Here is a 23,299-nt window from a genome sequence, read left to right on the forward strand (position 1 = left end):
GCCCACGCATCTGGGGCTGACTCGCTCTTTCGCAAAACGTCTGGGAGGAGCCCCTGGGGCCACAAAACTGCCTCCTTCCTGAGGCCAGGAGAGAAGTGCAGGGACCCCGCGCACGGGAGCTGCCCTCGCGACATGGGTCACCCGCTGCTGCTGCCACTGCTGCTGCTGCTCCACACCTGCGTCCCAGGTAGGGGCTGGGTCCCGAACGCCTGCGCCTGGAACAGGGTCTGACTGAGGGGAGTGGGGGGTGTCAGAGGATGAGTTGAGGAATGGGGTTCAGTCCCCAGCACTCTCCCTAATCAAATTATAGTAATTTTCGTGCTTTGTGCAACGCCACGCGGCGCAGTACCTGGCTTTCGGTAGCTAAGGAAATATAGTGGAGCAAAGGCATTTAGCTTGACATAATTTAATGAGTGCTTTTTTTTTTTTTTTTTTTTTTTTACGGAGTCTCACTCTGTCACCCAGGCTGTAGTGCAGTGGCACGCTCTCGGCTCACTGCAACCTCTGCCGCCAGGGTTCAAGCGATTCTCCTGCCTCAGCCTCCTGGGTAGCTGGGATTACAGGCGCCTGCCATCGCGCCCGGCTAATTTTTGTATTTTTAGTAGAGACCCGGTGTCACCGTGTTAGGCAGGATGGTCTCAATCTCCTGACCTCGTGATCCCCCTGCCTCGGCCTCCCAAAGTGCTGGAATTACAGGCGTCAGCCACCGCGCCCAGCCCAAGTGCTTTTTTTTTTTTTTTTTTTTAATGGAGCTCTTCGAAGCCTCTTCCTTGTAATTTCAAGGAACTATGAAATGGGACTATTATTAATTTCGTTTGACAATGGGACTATTATTAATTTCGTTTCGCGGAGGAAACTGGGGCACAGAGAGGTTAGATAACTGGCCTAAAATCACACAGCCGGTGCTCGAATAAGCAGGATCTGACCCCGCAGCGCCCCCCAGCGCTATCCATGCTGCCAGGTGTCCCCCTCCGAGAAACGGGGAGACAGGACTCCCTTTTACAAAAGGGCCAAAGGGAGGCTGACTGAGCGGTGCAGAGCCAGTGCTGGAGACCCGGGACTGTCCCTCAGGACCTTTCCCTCTCACTGAGGCGACTCTCACCTACTTCCCCGGAAAATGTGGGGGGCACTGGGTAGAGAAACCAGAGGAATTTGAGAAGGAACTGAGTCAGGGCGGGTGGCCATGGGGTGTTGCGGCCGCGATGAATAACCCGGAAAGCGCTTGAGACCGCGGGAGGCCTGGAATGAGTAACAACTCCGGGATACTCCGAACCCACAGCTGGAAAGGGTTGTCGGGGAAGGCCTGGAGGTCCGGGACCCGGCCTAGGGACTGGGCTACAATCTCGGGGCGGAGCCTGAGGCGGGGAGAGAGTGTCGGGGAGGAGCCAGAGGGCGGGGCTGGAACCTCAAGGAAGAGCTTGGGGAGAGGTTATAGCCCAGAGGATGAGCTAGGGGCGGGGCTAGAACCTCGAGGCGGAGCCAGGGGGCGGGGTTATAACCTCGAGGAGTAACTAGAGGGCGGAGTTATAACCTCGGGGAGGAGCTGGAAGGCGGGACTAGAATCTTAAGGGTAGGATTATAACATCGGGGAGGAGCTAGAGGGCGGGGCTGGAACATCAAGGAGGAGCTAGGGGCGGGGTTATAAGCTTGGGGAGGAGCTACGGGGCTGGGTTAGGACCTCAAGGGGCCAAGGGGCGGGGTTACGACCTCGGGGAGGAGTACAGGGTGGGGCTGAAACCTCAAGGAGGGACTGGGGCGGAGTTATGACCTCAGGGAAGAACTAGGGCTGGGGAGAGCCTTGCGGAAAGCTAAAGGGCGAAATTAGAACCTCAAGGAGGAGTTAGAGAGCAGGACTAGAGCCTCGAGGAGGAGCTAGGGGCGGGGTTATGGCATCGGGGTGGAGCCAGGGGGCGAGAAGATTAGGTCAGGAAGAGCTAGAGGGCGGGGCTAGAACCTCGAGGAGGAGTCTGGGGCGGGGCCAAAACCTAGTTGGGGAGCTAGAGGGCGGAGACAGAACTTCGCGGGAAACTAGAGTGTCTGACGTTAGAAACTCGGGAGGGCTGATGGCTGGGGCTACAATTTGGGAATAAACTAGTAGGCAGGGAGAGGCTCTGGAGCCGGGTAGAACCAGGGGGAGTGAGTAGAGGGATAGTTCCATTAGGGCACTAGGAGTGGTAGTATAATATAAAGATAGACAGGGGTGGGGCGAGGCTAGAACTCCCCTAGTGGAACTGGAGAGGCGTGATCGACCGAGGGCCGGCGCGGTGAGAAGGGCCTAATGGGAGCAGGAATAGAATGTACTGATAGACAGAGAGGGCGGGGATAGGACTGTCAGGATATACGCCTCACGAGGACAGAATGAAAGGAAAAACGGGCCAGGACAGGACTTTGGGAAAGGACTTGTGGGCAGTGATAGAACGTTCAGTTAGGGGGATGTAGGTAGAACGTGGACAAAGGACAGACTGGAAGTACCGCCTGCCGGAACCCAGCAGAACATGGAACACGAATCAGAATGGACGGGGCCTAGAGACTTGGTGTTGGTATTGGGACATGCCGGGGTGAGCGGGGGGTCTTGGAGCTAAGCGCAGTTAACGTCTCCTCTCCTCTCCCTCCTGCTCCCAGCCTCTTGGGGCCTGCGGTGCATGCAATGTAAGAGCAACGGCGATTGCCGGGTAGAAGAGTGCGCCCTAGGACAGGACCTCTGCAGGACCACGATCGTGCGCATGTGGGAAGGTGAGCTTCCCTCCCCACACACACCCCTCCAGCGCAGCATGGAACGCGAGTGATTGAGAAACCTTCTTCACCCGTAACTGGGAAATGCAAACCAAAAACAAACAAACAAACAAACAAGGAGAGCCCATTTCACACCCACCAGACTGGCAAGCCTTTAAAAATCTGACAATACCCGGGTTAGTAAGGATGTGGAGTTGCAGACCGTGTCTGTGGTGGGGGAGTAAATTGGCACATCAACCACCTAGAGCGATTTGGCAATATCTAGTCCAGAAGAAGATTAGCATATGCTACAGCTCAACTCCTCAGCATGCAGAAATGCCAAAGAACCTTGGCCACATATACCCAGGGACACATGTATAAGAATGTTCTTAGCAGCAATGTTTGTGACATGGAAAATTGGAAACAGGCCGGGCACTGGCTCACACCTGTATTCCCAGCACTTTGGGAAGCAGAGGCAGATGAATTGCTTGAGGTCAGGGGTTCAAGACCAGCCTGGCCAACATGGTGAAACACCCATCTCTACAGAAAAAAAAAAAAAAAGGAAAAATTAGCCGGGTGTGGTGGCATGCACTTGTAATCTCAGCTACTTGGGAGGCTGAGACAGGAGAATTGCTTGAACCTGGGAGGCGGAGGTCGCAGTGAGCTGAGATCATGCTACTGCACTCCAGCCTGGGCAACAGAGCGAGACCCTGTCAAAAAAATGAACAAAAGAGAGAAAGATGGGCCGGGCGTGGTGGCTCATGCCTGTAATCCCAGCACTTTGGGAGGCTGAGGCAGGTAGATTACCTGAAGTCAGGAGTTCAGGACCAGCCTGGCCAACATGGTGAAGCCCTGTCTCTACTAAAAAATACAAAAATTAGCCAGGTGTGGTGTTGGGTGCCAGTTATCCCAGCTACTCGAGAGGCTGAGGCAGGAGAATTGCTAGAACCCAGGAGGCGGAGGTTACAGCGAGCTGAGATCATGCCATTGCACTCCAGCCTGGGTGACAAGAGCGAAACTCCATCTCAAGAAAAAAAGAAATAAATAAATAAAGAGAGAGAGAAAGAAAGAGGAAGGGAAGGGAAGAAAGGAAAGAAAGAAAGAGAAAGGAAGGGAGGAAGGGAGGGAGAGAGGAGAGAGGAAAGAAGGAAGGGGAGAAAGAAAGAAAAGAAGAAAATGGAAATGACTTTAAGTCAGTCAGCAAGTCAGCAGCAGAAGACAAACACTGTGGCAATAATTACATAATGGGGCCAGGCACGGTGGCTCACACCTGTAATCCCAGTACTTTGGGAGGCTGAGGCCGGTGGATCACGAGGTCAGGAGATCGAGACCGTCTGGTTAACATGGTGAAACCCCATCTCTACTAAAAATACAAAAAAAAAATTAGCCGGGCGTGGTGGCAGGCGCCTGTAGTCCCAGCTACTCGGGAGGCTGAGGCAGGGGAATGGTGTGAACCCGGGAGGCAGAGCTTGCAGTGAGCCAAGATAGTGCCACTGCACTCCAGCCTGGGTGACAGAGCGAGACTCCATCTCAAAAAAAAAAAAAAAATTACATAATGGAGCTCTCTACCGCAGTTTAAAGAAGGAAATAGAGCTGCAGATACCAATGTGGACACATCTTAGAAACCTAGGGTTGAGAGGTAAAAAAATGTTGCAGAATATGATACGTTTGTATATAAACTTTAAGAACACAAGAAACAACAGTATATAAAAGCAAGCACGGTGGCTCACGTTTGTACCCCTAGCTACTCAGAAGGCTAAGGCAGAAGGATTCCTTGAACCCGGAAGTTCGAGATTGCAGTGAACTATGATTGCCCCAGCTGGGACAACAGAGAGCTGTTTCTAAAAAATAAATACATAAATACAAAAATAAATAAAATAAAGTTCTATTAGAGGCATCTCACTACTGAGATCACTAAGCTGAGGGTGTGGGGGAGGGACAGATGGATCCAGAAAGTCCCAGGGGTAGTGCTGTCACTAGAAGAGCAGGACTGGGGCACAGTGGCTCACACCTGTAATTCCAGCACTTTGGGAGGCCAAGGTGGGAGGATCACTTGAGGCCAGGAGTTCGAGATCAGCCTGGGCAACATAGTGAGATGCTATCTCTATGAGAAATTTAAAAATTAGCAGAGCGTGGTGATGTAAGCCTGTGGTCCCAGCTACTCGGGAGGCTGAGGAGGCAGGATTGCTTGAGCCTGGGAGGTCAAGGTTGCAGTGAGCTATGATTGCACCACTGCACTCCAGCCTGAGTGACAGAGTGATACCCTGTCTCTTTTTTTTTCTTTTCTTTTCTTTCTTTTCTTTTTTTTTTGAGATGGAGTCTCAATCTGTCGTCCAGGCTGGAGTGCGGTGGTGCAGTCTCAGCTCGCTGCAACCTCTGCCTCCCGTGTTCAAGTGATTCTCCTGTTTCAGCCTCCCAGGTAACTGGGACTACAGGTGCCCGCCACCACACCTGGTGTTTTTTGCATTTTTGCAAAATGCAAAAAACATTTTGGTAAAGACGGGGTTTCACTGTGTTAGCCAGGATGATCTCGATCTCCTGACCTCGTGGTCTGCCCACCTTGGCCTCCCAGTGCTGGGATTACAGGCATGAGCCACCACACCTGGCCAATACCTTGTCTCTTAAAACATTAATTAATTATTAGCCAAGTGTGATGGCATATGCCTGTAGTCCCAGCTGCTTGGGAGGCTGAGGCAGGAGAATCACCTGAATCCATGAGGCAGAGGTTGTAGTGAGCTGAGATCTTGCTACTGCACTCCAGCCTGGGTGACAGAGCAAGACCCTGTCTCCCGGAAAAAAAATAAAAATAAAAATTAATTAAAATAAAATAGAGCAGGCTCCTTGTTGGAATGGGGGTAGAGTCAAGGTTAACTCTAGAAAAAGACAGAGTTGGACTCAAACAAGAGAAGAGGCCTACCAAAAATCAGCCCTGGGAGCGGGTGACCTTGAGACCAGGACTGTCAGAGACTGGTTGGGCTGAGAGGAGCCTCTGTGGTAATGAAGATCCCCTCTTTGCAGAAGGGGAAGAGCTGGAGCTGGTGGAGAAAAGCTGTACCCACTCAGAGAAGACCAACAGGACCATGAGCTATCGGACTGGCTTGAAGATCACCAGCCTTACCGAGGTTGTGTGTGGGTTAGACTTGTGCAACCAGGGCAACTCTGGTGAGTACGGCAGCCCTTGCCATCCCCAACCCCAAGCCATGCCCAGCTCAACCTCATCATCATCCCAATCCTACTCTTAACTTTACATTAGCTGAACCCCAACTCCATGCCTTATCCAAGTCCCAATCCCAACCCAACCCATCTCTAGCTCAGCCCCATCCCCAACCCATTCTTGACCCAATATCCAACCCCAACTCAGCTTCACCTTCAATCCTATCCCCAACTTCATGTTACCCCAACACTGTTCCCAACTCAAACTCAGCCCTGTTCCAAACACAGTTCCAGCCCCATCCCCAAATCAACCCCATCCTCATCTCAGACTATCCAAATCCCCACCCCAATGACACAATTACTTTCATCCTTAACCCAATCCCCATCCTGCATGTTTGTATATATGGTTGTTAGGTATAACTTGCAACTCTGCCCTTGACAAGCTCACACATGTGCATGAGACATAGATGAGATGTCTCAATGATGTTTGTCCATCTGACTGGGCAGGAGATGGTCCTACCCAATCCATTGGGATGGGAGATGGTCCAAGCAATAGATACTGAGGGGCCAGAATTCAAGCAAAGACTTGATGTTCTTAAGGGAAGTCAAAAGAGGGGAGGATTAAATGGGCCACAGTAGGCTGGGAGAATCCTCTGCAATAGATGGTCTCTGGCTTGGGCAGTGAAAAAAAAAAAAATGTGAAGAAATGTCCATAACAGGCTGGATGTGGTGGCTCACGCCTGTAATCCAAGCGCTTTGCGAGACCAAGGCAGGAGAACTGCTTGAGCCCAGGAGTTTAAGACCAGCCTGGGCAACATAGTGAGACCCAGTTTCTGCAAAAAATAAACAAAAAGTAGCCGGACATAGTAGTACACACTTGTAGTCCTAGCTATCCAGGAGGCTAAGGTGGGAGGATTATTTGAGCCTGGCAGATCAAGGCTGTAGTGAGCTGTGATCATGCCATTGCACTCCAGCCTGGGCAACAGAGTGAGACCCTGTCAGAAAGGAAAGAAGAACGAAAGAAAGAGAGACAGAAAGAGAGAAAGAAAGAGAGAAGGGAAGGAAGGGACACAAAGAAGGAAAGACAAAAGGAAGGGGAAGGAAGGAAGGAAGGAAGGAAGGAAGGAAGGAAGGAAGGAAGGAAGGAAGGAAGGAAGGAAGGAAAGAAAGAAAGAAAGGAAGGAAGGAAGGAAGGAAGGAAGGAGAGAGAGAAAGAAAGAAGAGAGAGAAAGAAAGAGAAAGAGAAAAAGGAAGGAAGGAAGGAGAAAGAAAGAGAAACAGAGAAAGAGACATAAGCCCTGTCTGAAAGAAAGAAAAGAAAGAAAGAAAGAAAAAGAAATATCCATAAGCCCCTTTGTCAAATTCCATCGCTTCAGGCTCTGATCATTTTAAGAAAAAGACTTGGAAAAGGTCAAATTCTCCTAAATTCCCACAGGAGAGGAAGGGTGGGGAATGAATGGGTCCACGGTGCATGGATCCATCTGTGAAAGAGATTCCTCTTTCTGGACCTAGTGAGGAAGGAAATAGGGTAAGGCCAGTCTAGTCACGGTGAGGCAGTGAGCAGAGGGCTGAGTTTGCACTGGGTTTTCTTTGTTCTTCACTCTTCCTGATTCTGCGTGGTTTTCATCCATCCTGTCCTCAAACACTAATCTGTTGGCGGGGCCAAATCAGATGTTTGTTTTGAGGAAGTGACAAGAGAGGATGTGGGCTTCCTGTCTCAGTGAGATGCGCTTAAGGAAAGCACCAATACTTGGGTCTAAGTAGTGCATTCAATCAGAGATGATAGTGAAAATATTTAAAAATATTGATCAGTGCCGCGACAAACTCCTGGAGTCCCCTGCTGGGCCTGGTGTTACCCCTTTCCATGATGTGTCACAGGGACATGAAGGGTCCTGGGGAGAGAGTTGGGAGTGGTTGGGGTCCACCAGGAGCTTGGAGCAGCAGCTGTCAATTCAGTAATCTAATAACTGAGATACCTATATCCTCCCTATTTCTTTTCTTTTCTTTTCCCTTTTTTTTTTTTTTTTTTTTTTTTTTTTTTTTTTTTTTGAGATGGAATTTCACTCTTGTTGCCCAGGCTGGAGTGCGATGCCACGATCTCGGCTCACCACAACCTCCGCCTCCCGGGTTCAAGCGATTCTCCTGCCTCATCCTCACAAGTAGCTGGGATTACAGGCATGCACCACCACGCCCAGCTAATTTTGTACTTTTAGTAGAGATGAGGTTTCTCCATGTTGGTCAAGCTGATCTTGAACTCCCCACCTCAGGTGATCCGCCCGCCTCAGCCTCCCAAAGTGCTGGAATTATAGGCGTGAGCCACTGCGCCCAGCCTCATCCCCATTTATAATGCCATTGTACCCTGCTTGTGGCAACTTGAATAGTTGGTTAAACTGCACTCAGTACTTATATGATGCTGGGGACACAGCAGGGACCAAGACAGCCTTGTGCCCTGCCTTGTGGGGAAAAGAAAGAGAGAGCAGCCTGTTACTGTGTCTATTTTCCCCACACTGCCTGACTCCATGGGACTCACAGTCCTGTGTGTGTGTGTGTGTGTGTATAGGGGTGACAGACCCATCACCAGACGGTGACTGATTATTAGGTTAATGCAAAAGTAATTGCGGCTTTTGCCATTAAAAGCAAAGGCAGAAACCACAATTACTTTTGCACCAACCTAATAGATTAGTCTGGGCTAGGAAGGGGGAAACACAGGCAGAGGGTTCAGGGCTGGGATGAGGGAAGAGTAGGGGCTATGGGACCCTAGAGGAGACACCTGACTCAGGTCAGGGAAGGTTTCCTAGGGGAAGCAACAGCTAAGCTGGATCTTGAAGGATGAGTAGGAATCAGACTATTAAACAGCCAGTAGAGGCCGGGTGCGGTGGCTCATGCCTGTAATCCCAACACTTTGGGAGGCCCAAGTGGGAGGACTGTTTCAGCCCAGGAGTTCCAGACCAGCCTAGGCAACATGACTCTACAAAGAATGCAAAAATACAAAAATTAGCCAGACGTGATGGCATATGCCTGTGATCCCAGCTCCTTGGGAGGTTGAGGCAGGAGGATCACTTTAGCTCAGGTGGTGGAGGCTGCAGTAAGCTATGATCGCACCACTGTACCCTAGCCTGGGTGACAGAGTGAGATCCTGTTAAAAAAAAAAAAAAAAAAAGGACAGTGGAAAGGGTTTTCCAGTAGTCCAGCAGAGGGAGCAACAGATACAAAGGTGGCCAAAAGCAGTGTGGCTGGACGAAGGAAACAGTGGAACGAGATGAGCTGGAAAGCTTGACAGGAGCATGTTACACAGGGGCTTCTTGACGTCGTCCTGGGAGCACTGGGGCATCACAGAAGGTTTTAAACAGCGAATGTCATGATCACATTTATTTATTTTATTTTTTTTAGATGGAGTTTCGCTCTTTTTGCCCAGGCTAGAGGGTAATGGTGCGATCTCAGCTCACTGCAACCTCTGCCTCCCAGGTTCAGGCGATTCTCCTGCCTCAGCCTAACAAGTAGCTGGGACTACAGGCACCCGCCACCATGCCCAACTAATTTTTTTTGTATTTTTAGTAGAGATGGGGTTTCACCATGTTGGCCAGGCTGGTCTTGAACTCTTGACCTCGTGATCTGCCTGCCTCAGCCTTCCAAAGTGCTGGGATTACAGATGTGAGCCACTGCACCCGGCCCTCATTTATATTTTTAACAAATTATTCTGACCTCAGGACAGAAGATAGATTGAAAGGAAGCAAGAGTAGATGACAGGAAACCAACCTGGGGGTGGGTGAGGTTGTCCAGGTGGAGAAGGGTGTCAGATATGCAGAGGAAGAGAAGTGGATAGATTTAAGAGCTGTTCAGGCTAGGCACAGTGGCGCACGCCTGTAATCCCAGCACTTTGGAAGGCCGAGGCAGGAGGATTGCTTGAGCCCAGGAGCTGGAGGCTGCAGTGATCACACCGCTGCACTCCAGCCTGGGCAGCAGAGAAAAACCCTGTCTCAACAAAGGCCAAAAAAGAGCTATTTAGAAGCAGGCCTTAGTGGTAGATTAAATGTGGGAGGGGACCTGCAATTCTGGTCATGATGGAGTCACTTGTATCAGACCAACCCTTCTGCCAATGACAGTTGCAAATGCTGGACAAATAATAAACAATTATTAGAAGTCACTGGAGAGCAGCAAATGAAAGGAGAAACTTGGCCGGGCGAAGTGGCTCATGCCTGTAATCCCAGCACTTTGGGAGACCAGGTAAATCGCTTGAGCTCATGAGTTCAAAACCAGTCTGGGCAACATGGTGAAACCCCGTCTCTACTAAAAATACAAAAGTTAGCCAGGCGTGGTGGTACATGCCTGTAGTCCCAGCTACTTGGGTGGCTGAGGCACAAGAATTGCTTGAACCTGGGAGGTAGAGGTTACAGTGAGCCAAGATCACACGACTGTACTCTAGCCTGGGCAATAGAGCAAGACTCCATTTCAAAAAGAAAAAAGAAAGAAAGAAAGGAGAAACTTGAGGCACTACAACCTCTGAAATAAGGGAAGCATAGAATTTGGGTTCCACAGACAACCTGGCTTTTTCCCGGAGTGCACTTGCCAATCTGCTGCTGTGGAAGGGAAATAGAGCCCAGACAGAAAGAGAGTCGCTAGACTGAGAAGACGGAGGTTGGAGTTTGGGGCTGTCAGAATGTCTAGAAGATGAGAGTTAAAATCCTGGAATGGATGGGACCACAGAAAAGGGAGTTCCCAACCTGCAAACAAATCTCCCTCAAGTCATTGGCAAGCTGTACATGCACAGGGTGAGAGTCCAAGAAACTTGGAAGAGAAAAATAGCAACTGGGAAGCTACAAAAGCGAACAAGGCTTCCAGCAGACATGTGATGCTGGGGACACAGGTTGCCAAGCTGGAGAGGCCTTGGTAGGCATCTCAGGCTTTCCCCCCTAAGACTACCCTAGGGGTAAAGGCCAAAGTGAAATAGACGAGCCCTAAACAAGCCTAGGTCCAATACTTGACAGGAATGAAAACCTGACTCTCTGTGGAAGAAGAAAACATCGTTTAGGCCCTTGACAGATTTTTGTCTATAATGTCTGGCATGGCATCTGATCAAAATTTACAAGATAGCGAGGCATGGTGGCATGCGTCTATAATCCCAGCTACTTGGAAGGATTACTTGAGCATGAGAGTTCTGGGCTGTAATGTGCTATATCAATAGGGTGTCTGAACTAAGTTTGGCATCAATATGGTGATCTCCCAGGAGCAGGGGACTACCAGGTTGTCTAAGGAGGGGTTGAAGCAGCCCAGCTCAGAAATGGAGCAGGTCAAAACTCCTGTGCTTTTCAGTAGCAGGATTATGCCTATGAATAGCCACTGCACACCAGCCTGAACAACATAGAAAGACCCCATCTTAAAAAAAAAACAAACAAAAAAAACCAGACTGGGCACGGTGGCTCACATCTTTAATCCCAACACTTTGGGAGGCCGAGATGGGCGGATCAGGAGGTCAGAAGTTCAAGACCAGCCTGGCCAACATGGTGAAACCCCTTCTCTACTAAAGATACAAAAAAAAAAAAAAAAATTAGCCGAGTATGGTGGCGCACACCTGTAATACCAGCTACTTGGGAGGCTGAGGCAGGAGAATCGCTTGAACCCGGGATAAGGAGGTCGCAGTGAGCCGAGATCGCACCATTGCACTCAAGCCTGGGCAAGAGGGCAAGACTCTGTCTCAAAACAAAACAAAACAAAAAATAAACAACAACAACAACAAAATCTTACAAGATATCCTGAAGAAAACAAAAAGGACCAATTGACCAGAAACCAAGAGAAAAATCCAACTATAGAAACAGAATTGTAGTGATTCAGATATTGGATTATAGGACAGGAAACATGAAAATTGCTACAATCAATATATTCAGGAAAACAGAAGAATGGGTACATTTTAACACCTGGAATCCTTTTTTTTTTTTTTTTTTTTTTCTGAGACGAAATCTCACTCTGTTGCCAGGCTGGAGTGCAGTGGCATGATCTTGGCTCACTGCAACTTCCGCCTCCCGGGTTCAAGCAATTCTCCTGCCTCAGCCTTCTAAGTAGCTGGGACTACAGGCGCCTGCCACCATGTCTGGCTAATTTTTGTGTTTTAGTAGAGACAGGGTTTCACCATGTTGACCAGGATGGTCTCAATCTCTTGACCTCGTGATCTGCCCGCCTCAGCTTCCCAAAGTGCTGGGATTACAGGCATGAACTACCGCACCCGGCCAATGAATCCATTTTTTAAGAGTCCAACAGAAAATATAGAACAGTGACTCAAATGAAGAACTCTGCAGTTATGCTTGATAGAGGTCAGAAACAGCAGAGCAAAAGGATTAAAGAGCTAGAAGATGGAACAGTAGAAGCATGTGGATTGATCCACAGATGTGGAAGACCAAGGGGTCTGCCAGGTTCCGCCCTAGGGACTGGATGGGGCCGCCTTGGACGCATGGACTTCAAGAAAAAGAGCAGTTGTGGGAGAAGATGGGGAGTTCTGTTTGGGACAGGTGTTTGAGGTATAGCCATGGGGCCTTGAAGAGACAGTTGCATGTACAGGTCTGGAGCTCAGAGAGAAGCCTGGACTAGAGAGAGATTTGTGAGTGATGAGCAGATAGATGGAAATGAAGTCATTTCAATATTTACCCCATGAAATAGTCTATACTGTGAGAAATAAAAAGGGCTTAAATCAGAGCCCTGGCCAGGTGCCATACTCACGTCTGTAATCCCAGCACTTTGGGAGGCCGAAGTGAGAGGATCATTTGAGTCCAGGAGTTTGAGACTAGCCTGGGTAACATCGCAAGACCTTGTCTCTACAAAAAATACAAAAATTAGCCAGGTGTACTGGCACACGCCTATAGTCCCAGCTACTCAGTAGGCTGAGATGGGAGAATCACCTGAGCTCAGGGAGGTCGAGGTGGCAGTGAGCCATGATTGTGCCACTGCACTCCAGCCTTGGGGACATAGCAAGATCCTATCTCAAAAAAAGAAAAGAAAAGAAAAGAAAATACCCCTGAGTATCACTGGCATTTAGAAGAGTGGCATAAAAAGAGTTCACACAGGAGACCCGTGAGTGACCACCCAGAGTGGGCAGAACTAGAAATGGGGAATTCAGGGGGCAGTGGGAGCTCAGAGAAGGTACCTGTTCCAGGCTGACGGGTCAGGGAGGGCTTCCTAGAGGAAGTAAAATTGAAGATGACAGCTGAAGAATGAGTAGGAGTTAGAGAAAGTAGGGCACAAGGAAAAGGCGTTCTAGGTGTGAACAGCTATTTTGGCAATGATGAGAATTTGTGTTTTCATTTTCATGGAAGTTTGTATGAGAAGACATGGGTGGCCTTGTAGTTATTTTTCTTTGAGGGGGATGATTGGGCTTTGGATGTAAATGATTCGCCTAATTACAGCTAGCGGCCTGCCAGTTGAGAGCCTTGGCTGACATGGTCCTCTCACTTTTTTAAGACTTGGCTTGGACTCAGCTTAGATGTGTCTTGGGTCAGGACAGGGAGTGCATGCCAAGCATGGGAAATGGTGTGAGCCAAGGGCTGGGCAGAGGAATGACTCTGGTGTTTCCAGGGAAAAGTAATGGATCCAGTTGGCCAACACCACAAGGTTCGTGCAAAAGGCAAAGTGATCAGGAATCAGTCAAGTGACTCTTTGATCCCTGGGACAATTAGGTAGTGTATTATCGATTGTTTATCTATTCTCTATTGCTGCATTACAGATTGCAGCAATAAAATAAGCATGCGTTATTTCACAAAGTTTCTGAAGGTCAAAAACCCTGGAGCGGCTTAGCTAGGTGGTTCTGGCTTAGGATCCTTCATGAGCCTGCAGTCAAGATGTCAGCTGGGGTTACAGTCATCTGAAGGCTCCTAAGGTAGCTTCACTCACATGAATGCTCCCCTCCCATGGCTTTGGCACAGGCCTCAGTTCTGCCACATGAACTTCCCCATGGTGCTACTTGAGTGTCCTCACAACATGGCTGCTGCTTCCCCCAGAAAAGATGACCCAAGAGAGACAGCCAAGCAGAAATTGCCATGTGTTCTATGATCTAGCCACAGAAGGCACACACCATCATTTCCATAATATCCAGTTGACTACGTAGGGCATCCTTATTCTTTTTTCTTTTTTTGTTTTTAATTTAAAGACAGAGTCCTGCTATGTTGCCCAGACTGATCTCAAACTCCCGGACTCAAGCAGTCCTCCCACCTCGGCCTCCCAAAGTGCTGGGATTACAGGCATGAGCCGCTGCACCCAGCCAGCCCTATTCTTTAAGGGCATGAATACCAGGGAGCAGAGATTAATGGGGGCCATTTTGGAGACAGGCTACCACAGAGAACAATAGAAGGGTTTTAAGTAATTCCTCATTCATTCATTCATTGAACAAATATGTATTGAATATCTTACCTGTCCCTGGCCCTGTGCCAGGTGGTGCTGGGACACAGTAGTGATCAAGACAGCCCCTGGCCCTGCCCTCCTGGGGCTCACAGTCCAGTAGAGGAGACATACCTGTCACCAGACAGTGACCACCCAGAGTGGGATGCGGGAGTCCAGGGGTGTGTGGGAGCTGCTCCAGCCTGGTGGATCAGGAAGGGCTTCCCAGAGGAGGTGAAATTGGAGCTGACACCTGAAGAATGAGTAGGAGTGAGGGAAAGCAGAGAGCAAAGGAAAGGTGTTCTAGACAGAGACAACGGCATATGCAAAGGCAAGAATGGCAGGCAACATGTGTAGCCATGGACTGTGGGAAGTCAGTGTGGAGTAGAGTCTGAGGGTGTAGTGGAGGGAGATGAGGCAGGAGAGGTGCTCAGGCCCCAGTATTTGATGGGCTTTGAATCCCATGCTGAGGATCTTGGATTTTATTTTGAGGGCAGTAGGGAGCTATGGAAGAGTCTTGAGGAGAGAAGAGACAGGGTCAAATATGAGTATTAGAAATACCCTTCTAAGGGCCCGGGTGCAGTGGCCCATGCCTGTAATCCCAGCACTTTGGAAGGCCGAAGCAGGTAGATCACTTGAGGTCAGGAGTTCAAGACCAGCTCTACTACTGTCTCTACTAAAAATACAAAAATTAGCCCAGCATGGTGATGCACGCCTGTAGTCCCAGTTACTTGGGAGGCTGAGGCAGGAGAATCACTTGAACCCAGGGAGTGGAGGTTGCAGTGAGCCAAGATGGCGCCACTGCATTCCAGCCTGGGTGATGGAATGAGACTCTGTCTCAGGAAAAAAAAAAAAAAAAAAACGGGAAGGAAATATCCTTCTAGGGCCATGTGGAAATGCTGCACTGGGGTGAGTAGGGGGTGACAAGAATGGAAACCCAGAGGCTAGGGAGGTAGCTGGAGTTGAAGGAGGTCTGAGCTGGACTGGTCCATGGGGCTGGAAAGGAGGGCGTGGATTCTAGAAAGATTCAGCAGGCAGAATAGACAGGGCTCAGTAACTGGCTGCAGGGTGGGATAAGGAGGAATTGATGCCCAGTGAGTCCTTGCAGAGCTGGGGCTCCAGGACTGTCCCCATGGAGTCTCACTCCCTTCCCCGTCTTCCAAACAGGCCGGGCTGTCACCTTTTCCCGAAGCCGTTACCTTGAATGCATTTCCTGTGGCTCATCAGACATGAGCTGTGAGAGGGGCCGGCACCAGAGCCTGCAATGCCGCAGCCCTGAAGAACAGTGCCTGGATATGGTGACCCACTGGATCCAGGAGGGTGAAGAAGGTGAGCCCCAACCTGACGGCAACTCCTCCTCCCTATTCTGCTCCTCCCCAAGACTGCATTTAACAACCTCAGAGTAACAGGGATGTCAGCAAGGGACTAAGTTCTCTCATACACAAGAGGTCCAGGGCCACAAGGACAGTTCTAGAGTCACCAAGAACCCAGATGCCTTCTCGTTTCTTTCTTTCTTTCTTTTTTTTTTTTTTGAGATGGAGTCTCGCTCTCTGTCGCCCAGCTGGAGTGCAATGGCATGATCTCGGCTTGCTGCAACCTCCGCCTCCCAGGTTCAAACAATTCTCCTGTTTCAGCCTCCTGAGTAGCTGGGATTACAGATGTGCATCACTACGTCTGGCTAATTTTTGCATTTTTAGTAGAGACAGGGTTTCACCATGTTGGTCAGGCTGGTTTCGAACTCCTGACCTTGTGATCCACCTGCCTCAGCCTCCCAAAGTGCTGGGATTGCTAGCGTGAGCCACCATGCCCAGCCACCTTCTTGTTTCTTACACATCACTTCCATTCTCAAAATGCCTCATGGTCCAAAATGGCTGCTGGAGCTCCGGGTCTCACATCTAAGTTCCAGGAAGGAGGAAGAAGGAAAGAAGGAACAAAAAAGGGGGCACTGCTCCTTTTGTAAGTGTTCTCCTTTCTGGAAGTCCCAGAAAGCACTTCTATTTATATCACATTGGTCCGAACTTCATCACTGTACCTAGAGAGGCTTCATGACTGTACCTAGAGAGGCTAGAATATGTAGTTTTTGACAAGATCTATGACTGTCCTAGATAAAATGAGGGTCCTGTGATGAAGGGTGAAGTAGTGAATGGTTGAATGCCTGCTATTGCGGGCAAATCCCATCTCAGTCCCTCATTCACAATCTGACATCTGACCTCTGTTCCCTGGCCCCCACAGGGCGTCCAAAGGATGACCGCCACCTCCGAGGCTGTGGCTACCTTCCCGGCTGCCCAGGCTCCAATGGTTTCCACAACAACGACACCTTCCACTTCCTGAAGTGTTGCAACACCACCAAATGCAACGAGGGCCCAAGTAAGGAACGGGAGACACAGGCAAGGCCTGGTGTTGGGCAGGAGCATGCACTCAGGCAGACAGCTGCGCAGTCACTCTCCGGCAATCGACTCCTCTCTGGGGCCTCTGTTTCCTTTTCTGAAAAATGGCAGTATCAGCCCTTTTTTTTTTTTCTTTCTTTTTTTTTTTTTTTTTTTTTTTTGAGACGGAGTCTGGCTCTGTCACCCAGGCTGGAGTGCGGTGGCCAGATCTCTGCTCACCGCAAGCTCCGCCTCCCGGGTTCACGCCATTCTCCTGCCTCAGCCTCCCAAGTAGCTGGGACTACAGGCGCCGCCACCTCGCCCGGCTAGTTTTTTGTACTTTTTAGTAGAGACGGGGTTTCACCGTGTTAGCCAGGATGGCCTCGATCTCCTGACCTCGTGATCTGCCCGTCTCGGCCTCCCAAAGTGCTGGGATTACAGGCTTGAGCCACCGCGCCCGGCCGGCTTTTTTCTTTTTTTTGAGATGGAATCTCACTCTGTTGCCCAGGCTGGAGTGCAATGGATTGATCTCCGCTCACTGTAACCTTCGCTCACGAGTTCACGATTCTCCTGCTTCAGCCTCCTGAGTAGCTAGGATTACAGGTGCCCACCACCACGCTCAGCTAAGTTTTGTATTTTTAGTAGAGATAGGGGTTTCACCATTTTGGCCAGGCTGGTCTCGAACTCCTGACCTCAAGTGATCTGGCTGCCTTAGCCTCACAAAGTGCTGGGATAACAGGCATGAGCAACTGTGCCCGGCCAGGCTTTTCTTCGAAAGAAGAATTTTGTAAGAATTCAATGATACTGTCTATCAGCCCTTGCCAAGACCTGAGCTTCCTGTCATTTTTGTCTCTTTCAAATTTTCCCACTCCTCCCCACCTCCACTGCCACTACCTGGGCTGAGCCACGCTGACTTCTTGCCCAGGTTGTTGCAATGACCTCCTCTCTGGTCTCCCTGCTTCCACTCCTGCCACCATACAGCCAAGGTTCAACCCAGCAGCGAGCGATTTTTTGGGGGGAGGGGTATGGGGGAGACAGGGTCTCACTCTGTCACCCAGGCTGGAGTGCACTGGCATGATCATGGCTCGCTGCAGCCTCAAACTCCTGGGCTCAGGAGTTCCTCCCACCTAAGCCATTGGAGTAGCTGGGACTACAGGCGCCTGCCACCACACTCGGCTAATTTTTTTGTATTTTTGGTAGAGACGGGGTTTCACCATGTTAGCCAGGATGGTCTCGATCTCCTGACCTTGTGATCCGCCCGCCTCTCCTCCGAAAGTGCTGGGATTACAGGTGTGAGCCACCGTGCCCAGCTGCACCCAGCTAAATTTTAAAACCTTTGTAGAGATGGGGTCTCACTATATTTCCCGGGCTGGTATCAAACTCCCAGGCTCAAGCAATCCTTCTGCCTTGACCTCCCAAAGTGCTGGGATAACAGGCATGAGCCACTGTGCCTGACCTTCATTTAGTTTCTTTTTTTTCTTTTTTTTTTTCTTTTGAGATGGAGTCTCGCTCTGTCAGCCAGGCTGGAGTGCAGTGGCGTGATCTTGGCTCACTGCAGCCTCCGCCTCCCAGGTTCAAGCGATTCTCCTGCCTCGGCCTCCCCAAGTGCTGGGATTACAGGCATGAGCCACTGTGCCTGACCTTCATTTATTTTCTTTCTTTCTTTCTTTCTTTCTTTCTTTCTTTCTTTCTTTCTTTCTTTCTTTCTTTCTTTCTTTCTTTCTTTCTTTCTTTCTTTCTTTCTTTCTTTCTTTCTCTTTCTTTCTTTCTCTTATTTCCTTCCTTCCTTCTTTCTTTCTCTTTCTTTCTTTCTTTCTTTCTTTCTTTTTCTTTCTTTCTTCTTTCCTTCCTTCCTCCCTCCCTTCCTCCCTCCCTCTCTTCTTTCTTTCCTTCCTTCCTTTCTTTCTCTTTTTTTCTTTCTTTCTTTCTTTCTCTTTCTTTCTTCTTTCTTCCTTCCTTCTTCTCTCCCTTCCTCCCTCCCTCTCTCTCTTCTTTCTTTCCTTCCTTCCTTCCTTCCTTCCTTTCTCTCTCTCTCTCTCTCTCTCTCTCTTTTCTGATGGAGTCTCACTCTGTCAGCCAGGCTGGAGTGCAGTGGAGTAATCCTGGCTCACTGCAACCTCCGCCTCCCAGGTTCAAGCGATTCTCCTGCCTCGGCCTCCCCAAGTGCTGGGATTACAGGCATGAGCCACTGTGCTGACGTTCATTTGGCTTCTATAACCACCAAAACCCATCTGGCCTCATAGCCCTTGCATATGCAGTATCCTCTGTTGGAACACGCCTTCCCCAAGGGCTCACCCTGCTGGCAACTTCTCATCCATTAAGCCTCAGCTTTAATGTGTCATCTTCAGGGATGCTTTCACTGTCCCTCCCCTCCAGTGTAATCTAGATCCCTGTCTTTATTACCCAGCAACTGTCAACAGATGGAAATGTTCCATATCTGTCCTGTCCAATATTACAGCCACCACTGTATGTGGTCAGTGAGCACTTGAAATGCTAACTGAATTTTAAGATTCGATTTAATATTAATTTATTTAAATGTAAACAACCACATGTGGCCAGTGGCTACCAGATTGGGAAGTGTAGCTCTAAATTGTAAATTCTGGCTGGGCACAGTGGCTCACACCTGTAATCTCAGCACTTTTGGAGGCGGAGGTGGGAAGATCACCTGAGGCCAGGAGTTTGAGACAAGCCTGGGCAACATAGCAAGACCCCATCTCAAGGAATTTTTTTAGTAATAATAATAGTAATAACTTGCAAGTTCTGACCAGGTACAGTGGCTCACATCTGTAATCCCAGAACATTGGGAGGCTGAGGCAGGCAGATTCCTTGATCCCAGGAGTTTGAGACCAGCCTGAGCAACGTGTCAAAACCCCATCTCTACAAAAAATAGAAAAATCGGCCGGGCATGGTGGTGCATGCCTGTAGTCCCAGCTACTCAGAAGGCTGATGTGGAAGTATCTCTTGAGCTAGGATGGTTGAGGCTGCAGTGAGCTACAACTGCGCCACTGCACTCCAGCCTGGGCAACAAAGTGAGACTCTGTATCAAAAATAAATAAATTGTAACTTCTGTGAGTGCAAGGACGGTTTCATCTTACATAGTTGCTTACCCAGCACCCAGCACAGTGCCTGGCCAGAAATGGGGCTGGGGGAGTTCGAAGTTGCAGTTTCTCTTAAGCACTCAAAAACCATCCCGCTCCAAATGCCATTCAGACGCCTGACCACAAGGTGGCTCCATGACATCTCTGGCTCGGAGTGGAAGTCCTGGGGGGGTCACTCAAGGAAGTGGGGATCCAAGCACTAATTTTCTTGGTCTCTGTGTCTCGGTCTTCTCCTAAGTCCTGGAGCTTGAAAATCTGCCACAGAATGGCCACCAGTGTTACAGCTGCAAGGGGAACAGCACCCATGGATGCTCCTCTGAAGAGACTTTCCTCATTGACTGCCGAGGCCCCATGAATCAATGTCTGGTAGCCACCGGCACTTACGGTGAGGCCCTCTCCGAGGCTGGGAGGGAACACTTATTGCGGGTGGAGAGTTCTGCAAGAGATTGACTTCCAGTTAAGCTGGACTTAACTGTGGTGGGTCTCCCTGTGGAAAAGGTGGGACTTCCTTCAGGTGGGTGAATATTGTTGTAAAGAATTAGGACTTGTCCATCAGGATGCGGACATTTTTGCCATAGAAAAGTGGAATTCTGGCTGGATGCAGTGGCTGAAGCCTGTACTCTCAGCACTTTGGGAGGCTGAGGCCAGAGGATCTCTTGAGGCCAGTAGTTTGAGACCAGCCTGGGCAACATAGCAAGACCCACATTTCTACAAAAAGAAAAAGGGAAAGAAAAGTGGAATTCTTTGGTGGCAAGATTTCTTATGGGTTGTGGGGATCTGCTGAAGACAGCTTAGGCTTTCATCCTGTGGCGTCCTGGAAAGATCTTTGTATTCCAGTGGTTCTCAAACTTTTTGGTCTCAACTTCTTTATGCTCTTAAAAATTATTGTTGGCTTAGGCCGGGCGCGGTGGCTCAAGCCTGTAATCCCAGCACTTTGGGAGGCCAAGATGGGCGGATCACGAGGTCAGGAGATCGAGACCATCCTGGCTAACACGGTGAAACCCTGTCTCTACTACAAAATACAAAAAAAACCTAGCCGGGTGAGGTAGTGGGCGTCTGTAGTCCCAGCTACTCGGGAGGCTGAGGCAGGAGAATGGCGTAAGCCCAGGATGCGGAGCTTGCAGTGAGCTGAGATCCAGGCCACTGCACTCCAGCCTGGGCTACGGAGCGAGACTCCATCTCAAAAAAAAAAAAAAAAAAATGTATTGTTGGCCAGGTGTGGTGGCTCACGCCTGTAATCCCAGCACTTTGGGAGGGCAAGGTGGAAGACCACTTGAGGTCGGGAGTATGACAGCAGCCTGGCCAACATGGTGAAACCCCGTCTCTACAAAAAAATAGCAAAATTATCTGCGTATGGTGGCAGCCCACACCTGTGACCCCAGCCACCCAGGAAGCTGAGGCATGAGAATCACTTGAACCCAGGAGGAGGAGGTGGCAGTGAGTGGGGATCAACCCACTGCACTCCAGCCTGGATGACACAGTGAGACTTTGTCTCAAAAAAAAATTGTTGTTTATTGTTTATGTCAGTGATTTCTATAGATAAATGCCACATTAAAAATAAAACTGAGAACCAAGCGCAGTGGCTCACGCCTGTAATCGTAGCACTTTGGGAAGCTGAGGCAGGTGGATCACCTGAGGTCAGGAGTTCAAGACCAGCCTGACCAACATGGAGAAACCCCGTCTCTACTAAAAATATGAAATTAGCTGAGCGTGGTGGCACCTGCCTGTAATCCCAGCTATTCGGGAGGCAGATGCAGGAGAATCGCTTGAACCCGGGAGGCAGAGGTTGCGGTGAGCCAATATTGTGCCATTGCACTCCAGCCTGGGCAACAAGAGCGAAACTCCATCTCAAATAAATAAATAAATAAAATAAAAATAAAACTGAGAATGTTTTTTGTTTGTTTTTGAAATGGAGTCTTGCTCTGTCACTAGGCTGGAATTCAGTGGCGCGATCTCGGCTGTTGCAATATCACATGTCCTGGAGTTTTTGGAAAAGTCCATTGTACACATGAGAGTGAAAAAGCCATGTTTTAGTATTATCATGAGAATCATTTTGATTTCACAGATCTCCTGAAAGGGTCTCAGGGGCCCCTGAGCCACACTTTAAGAACCGCTGCTCGCTTCCTTTCCTCCCCTTCCTTCCTTCCTTCCTTCCTTCCTTCCTTCCTTCCTTCCTCTTTCTTTCTCTCTTTTTCTTCCTTTCCTTCCTTTCTCTCTTTCCCTCCTTCTCTCTCTCCCTCCCCCCTCCCCTCCCTCCCCTCCCCTCCCTTTCCCCTCCCTTTCCCTTCCCTTCCCTTCCCTGCCTTCCTTTCTTCTTCTTTTTTTGCTTGTTCTTTGAGACAGGGTCTCACTCTGTTGCCGAGGCTGAAGTGCAGTGGCATGATCATAACTCACTGCAGCCTCCATCTCCTGGGCTCAAATGATCCTCTCATCTCAGCCTCCCAAGTAGCTGGGACTACAGCTTTTTTATTTTATGTTTGTAGAGACAGAGTTTTGGTATGTTGTCCAGGCTAGTCTGGAACTCCTGGGCTCAAGCTATCCTCTTTCCTTGGCTTCCCAAGGTGTTGAGATTACAGGCATGAGCCACCGCACCTGGCCCTGAGAACTGCTGCTTTCTCTAGGTGGTAGTGAAGGTGGCGCCCACTGCAAGGTGGCAGGTCACCTACTGGAGAATTCCAGTCCTGGGCCCAGGAGCTGGAAGTCTCACTCCGTCTTCTCTTTCCTCAGAACCGAAAAACCAAAGCTATATGGTAAGAGGCTGTGTAACCGCCTCAATGTGCCAACGTGCCCACCTGGGTGACGCCTTCAGCATGAACCACATCAATGTCTCCTGCTGTACTGAAAGTGGCTGTAACCACCCAGACCTGGATGTCCAGTACCGCAAGGGGGCTGCTCCCCAGCCTGGCCCTGCCCATCTCAGCCTCACCATCACTCTGTTAATGACTGCCAGACTGTGGGGAGGCACTCTCCTCTGGACCTAAACCTGAAACCCCCCTCTCTGCCCTGGCTGGATCCAGGGAACCCCTTGCCCTTCCCTTGGCTCCAGCCCTACAGACTTGCTGTGTGACCTCAGGCCAGTGTGCTGACCTCTCTGAGCCTCAGTTTTGCCAGCTGTGAAAACACCTATCACAAAGTTGTGTGAAGCAGAAGACAAAAGCTGGAGGAAGGCCATGGGCCAATGGGAGAGCTCTTGTTATTATTAATATTGTTGCCGCTGTTGTGTTGTCATTGTTATTAATTAATATTCATATTATTTATTTTATACTTAAATAAAGATTTTGTATCAGTGAACAAGGCCAGGTCTGCCCTTCTTTGTAGTGTCTATCTTTGAGAGGATAAATGGTGGGGGACACCTTTCCACAGGCTCCTGGAATCAGGGGTCATGTTTGAGGCCCCTGCCTACCTTGGAAGTCTTTGTGGGGGCTGCCTCCACATCTATTTCTGGACTCCAAATGCTGACAGAGCAAGAGCATCGCCGTCTTGAACAAACACCACCATTCTCAGATCCCCTTGATTAAAAATCGGCTAAATCCAGCCCCAAAACATCAGCCTAATGGCTAATGTCAGCATAACCAGAAACATTCCAACTCTAAGATAAACCCCTTTCTGACC

At 49.5% G+C, this 23,299-nt stretch overlaps 1 protein-coding gene across 1 annotated transcript; it reads left to right on the forward strand.

Moving 5' to 3' along the window:
- The first annotated feature begins 26 nt into the window (after positions 1 to 26).
- On the forward strand, positions 27 to 22,978 carry PLAUR (plasminogen activator, urokinase receptor). The gene is made up of 7 exons (XM_037991750.2): positions 27 to 187; positions 2,623 to 2,733; positions 5,731 to 5,874; positions 15,391 to 15,552; positions 16,456 to 16,590; positions 19,926 to 20,072; positions 22,415 to 22,978. Exons 1-7 carry the CDS (start codon positions 133 to 135, stop codon positions 22,666 to 22,668), a joined length of 1,008 nt encoding a protein of 335 aa, XP_037847678.2. The 5' UTR covers positions 27 to 132; the 3' UTR covers positions 22,669 to 22,978.
- Positions 22,979 to 23,299: the final 321 nt, after the last annotated feature.

This window comes from Chlorocebus sabaeus, chromosome 6 (genome assembly GCF_047675955.1).
Source record: "Chlorocebus sabaeus isolate Y175 chromosome 6, mChlSab1.0.hap1, whole genome shotgun sequence".
NCBI lineage: Eukaryota > Metazoa > Chordata > Mammalia > Primates > Cercopithecidae > Chlorocebus > Chlorocebus sabaeus.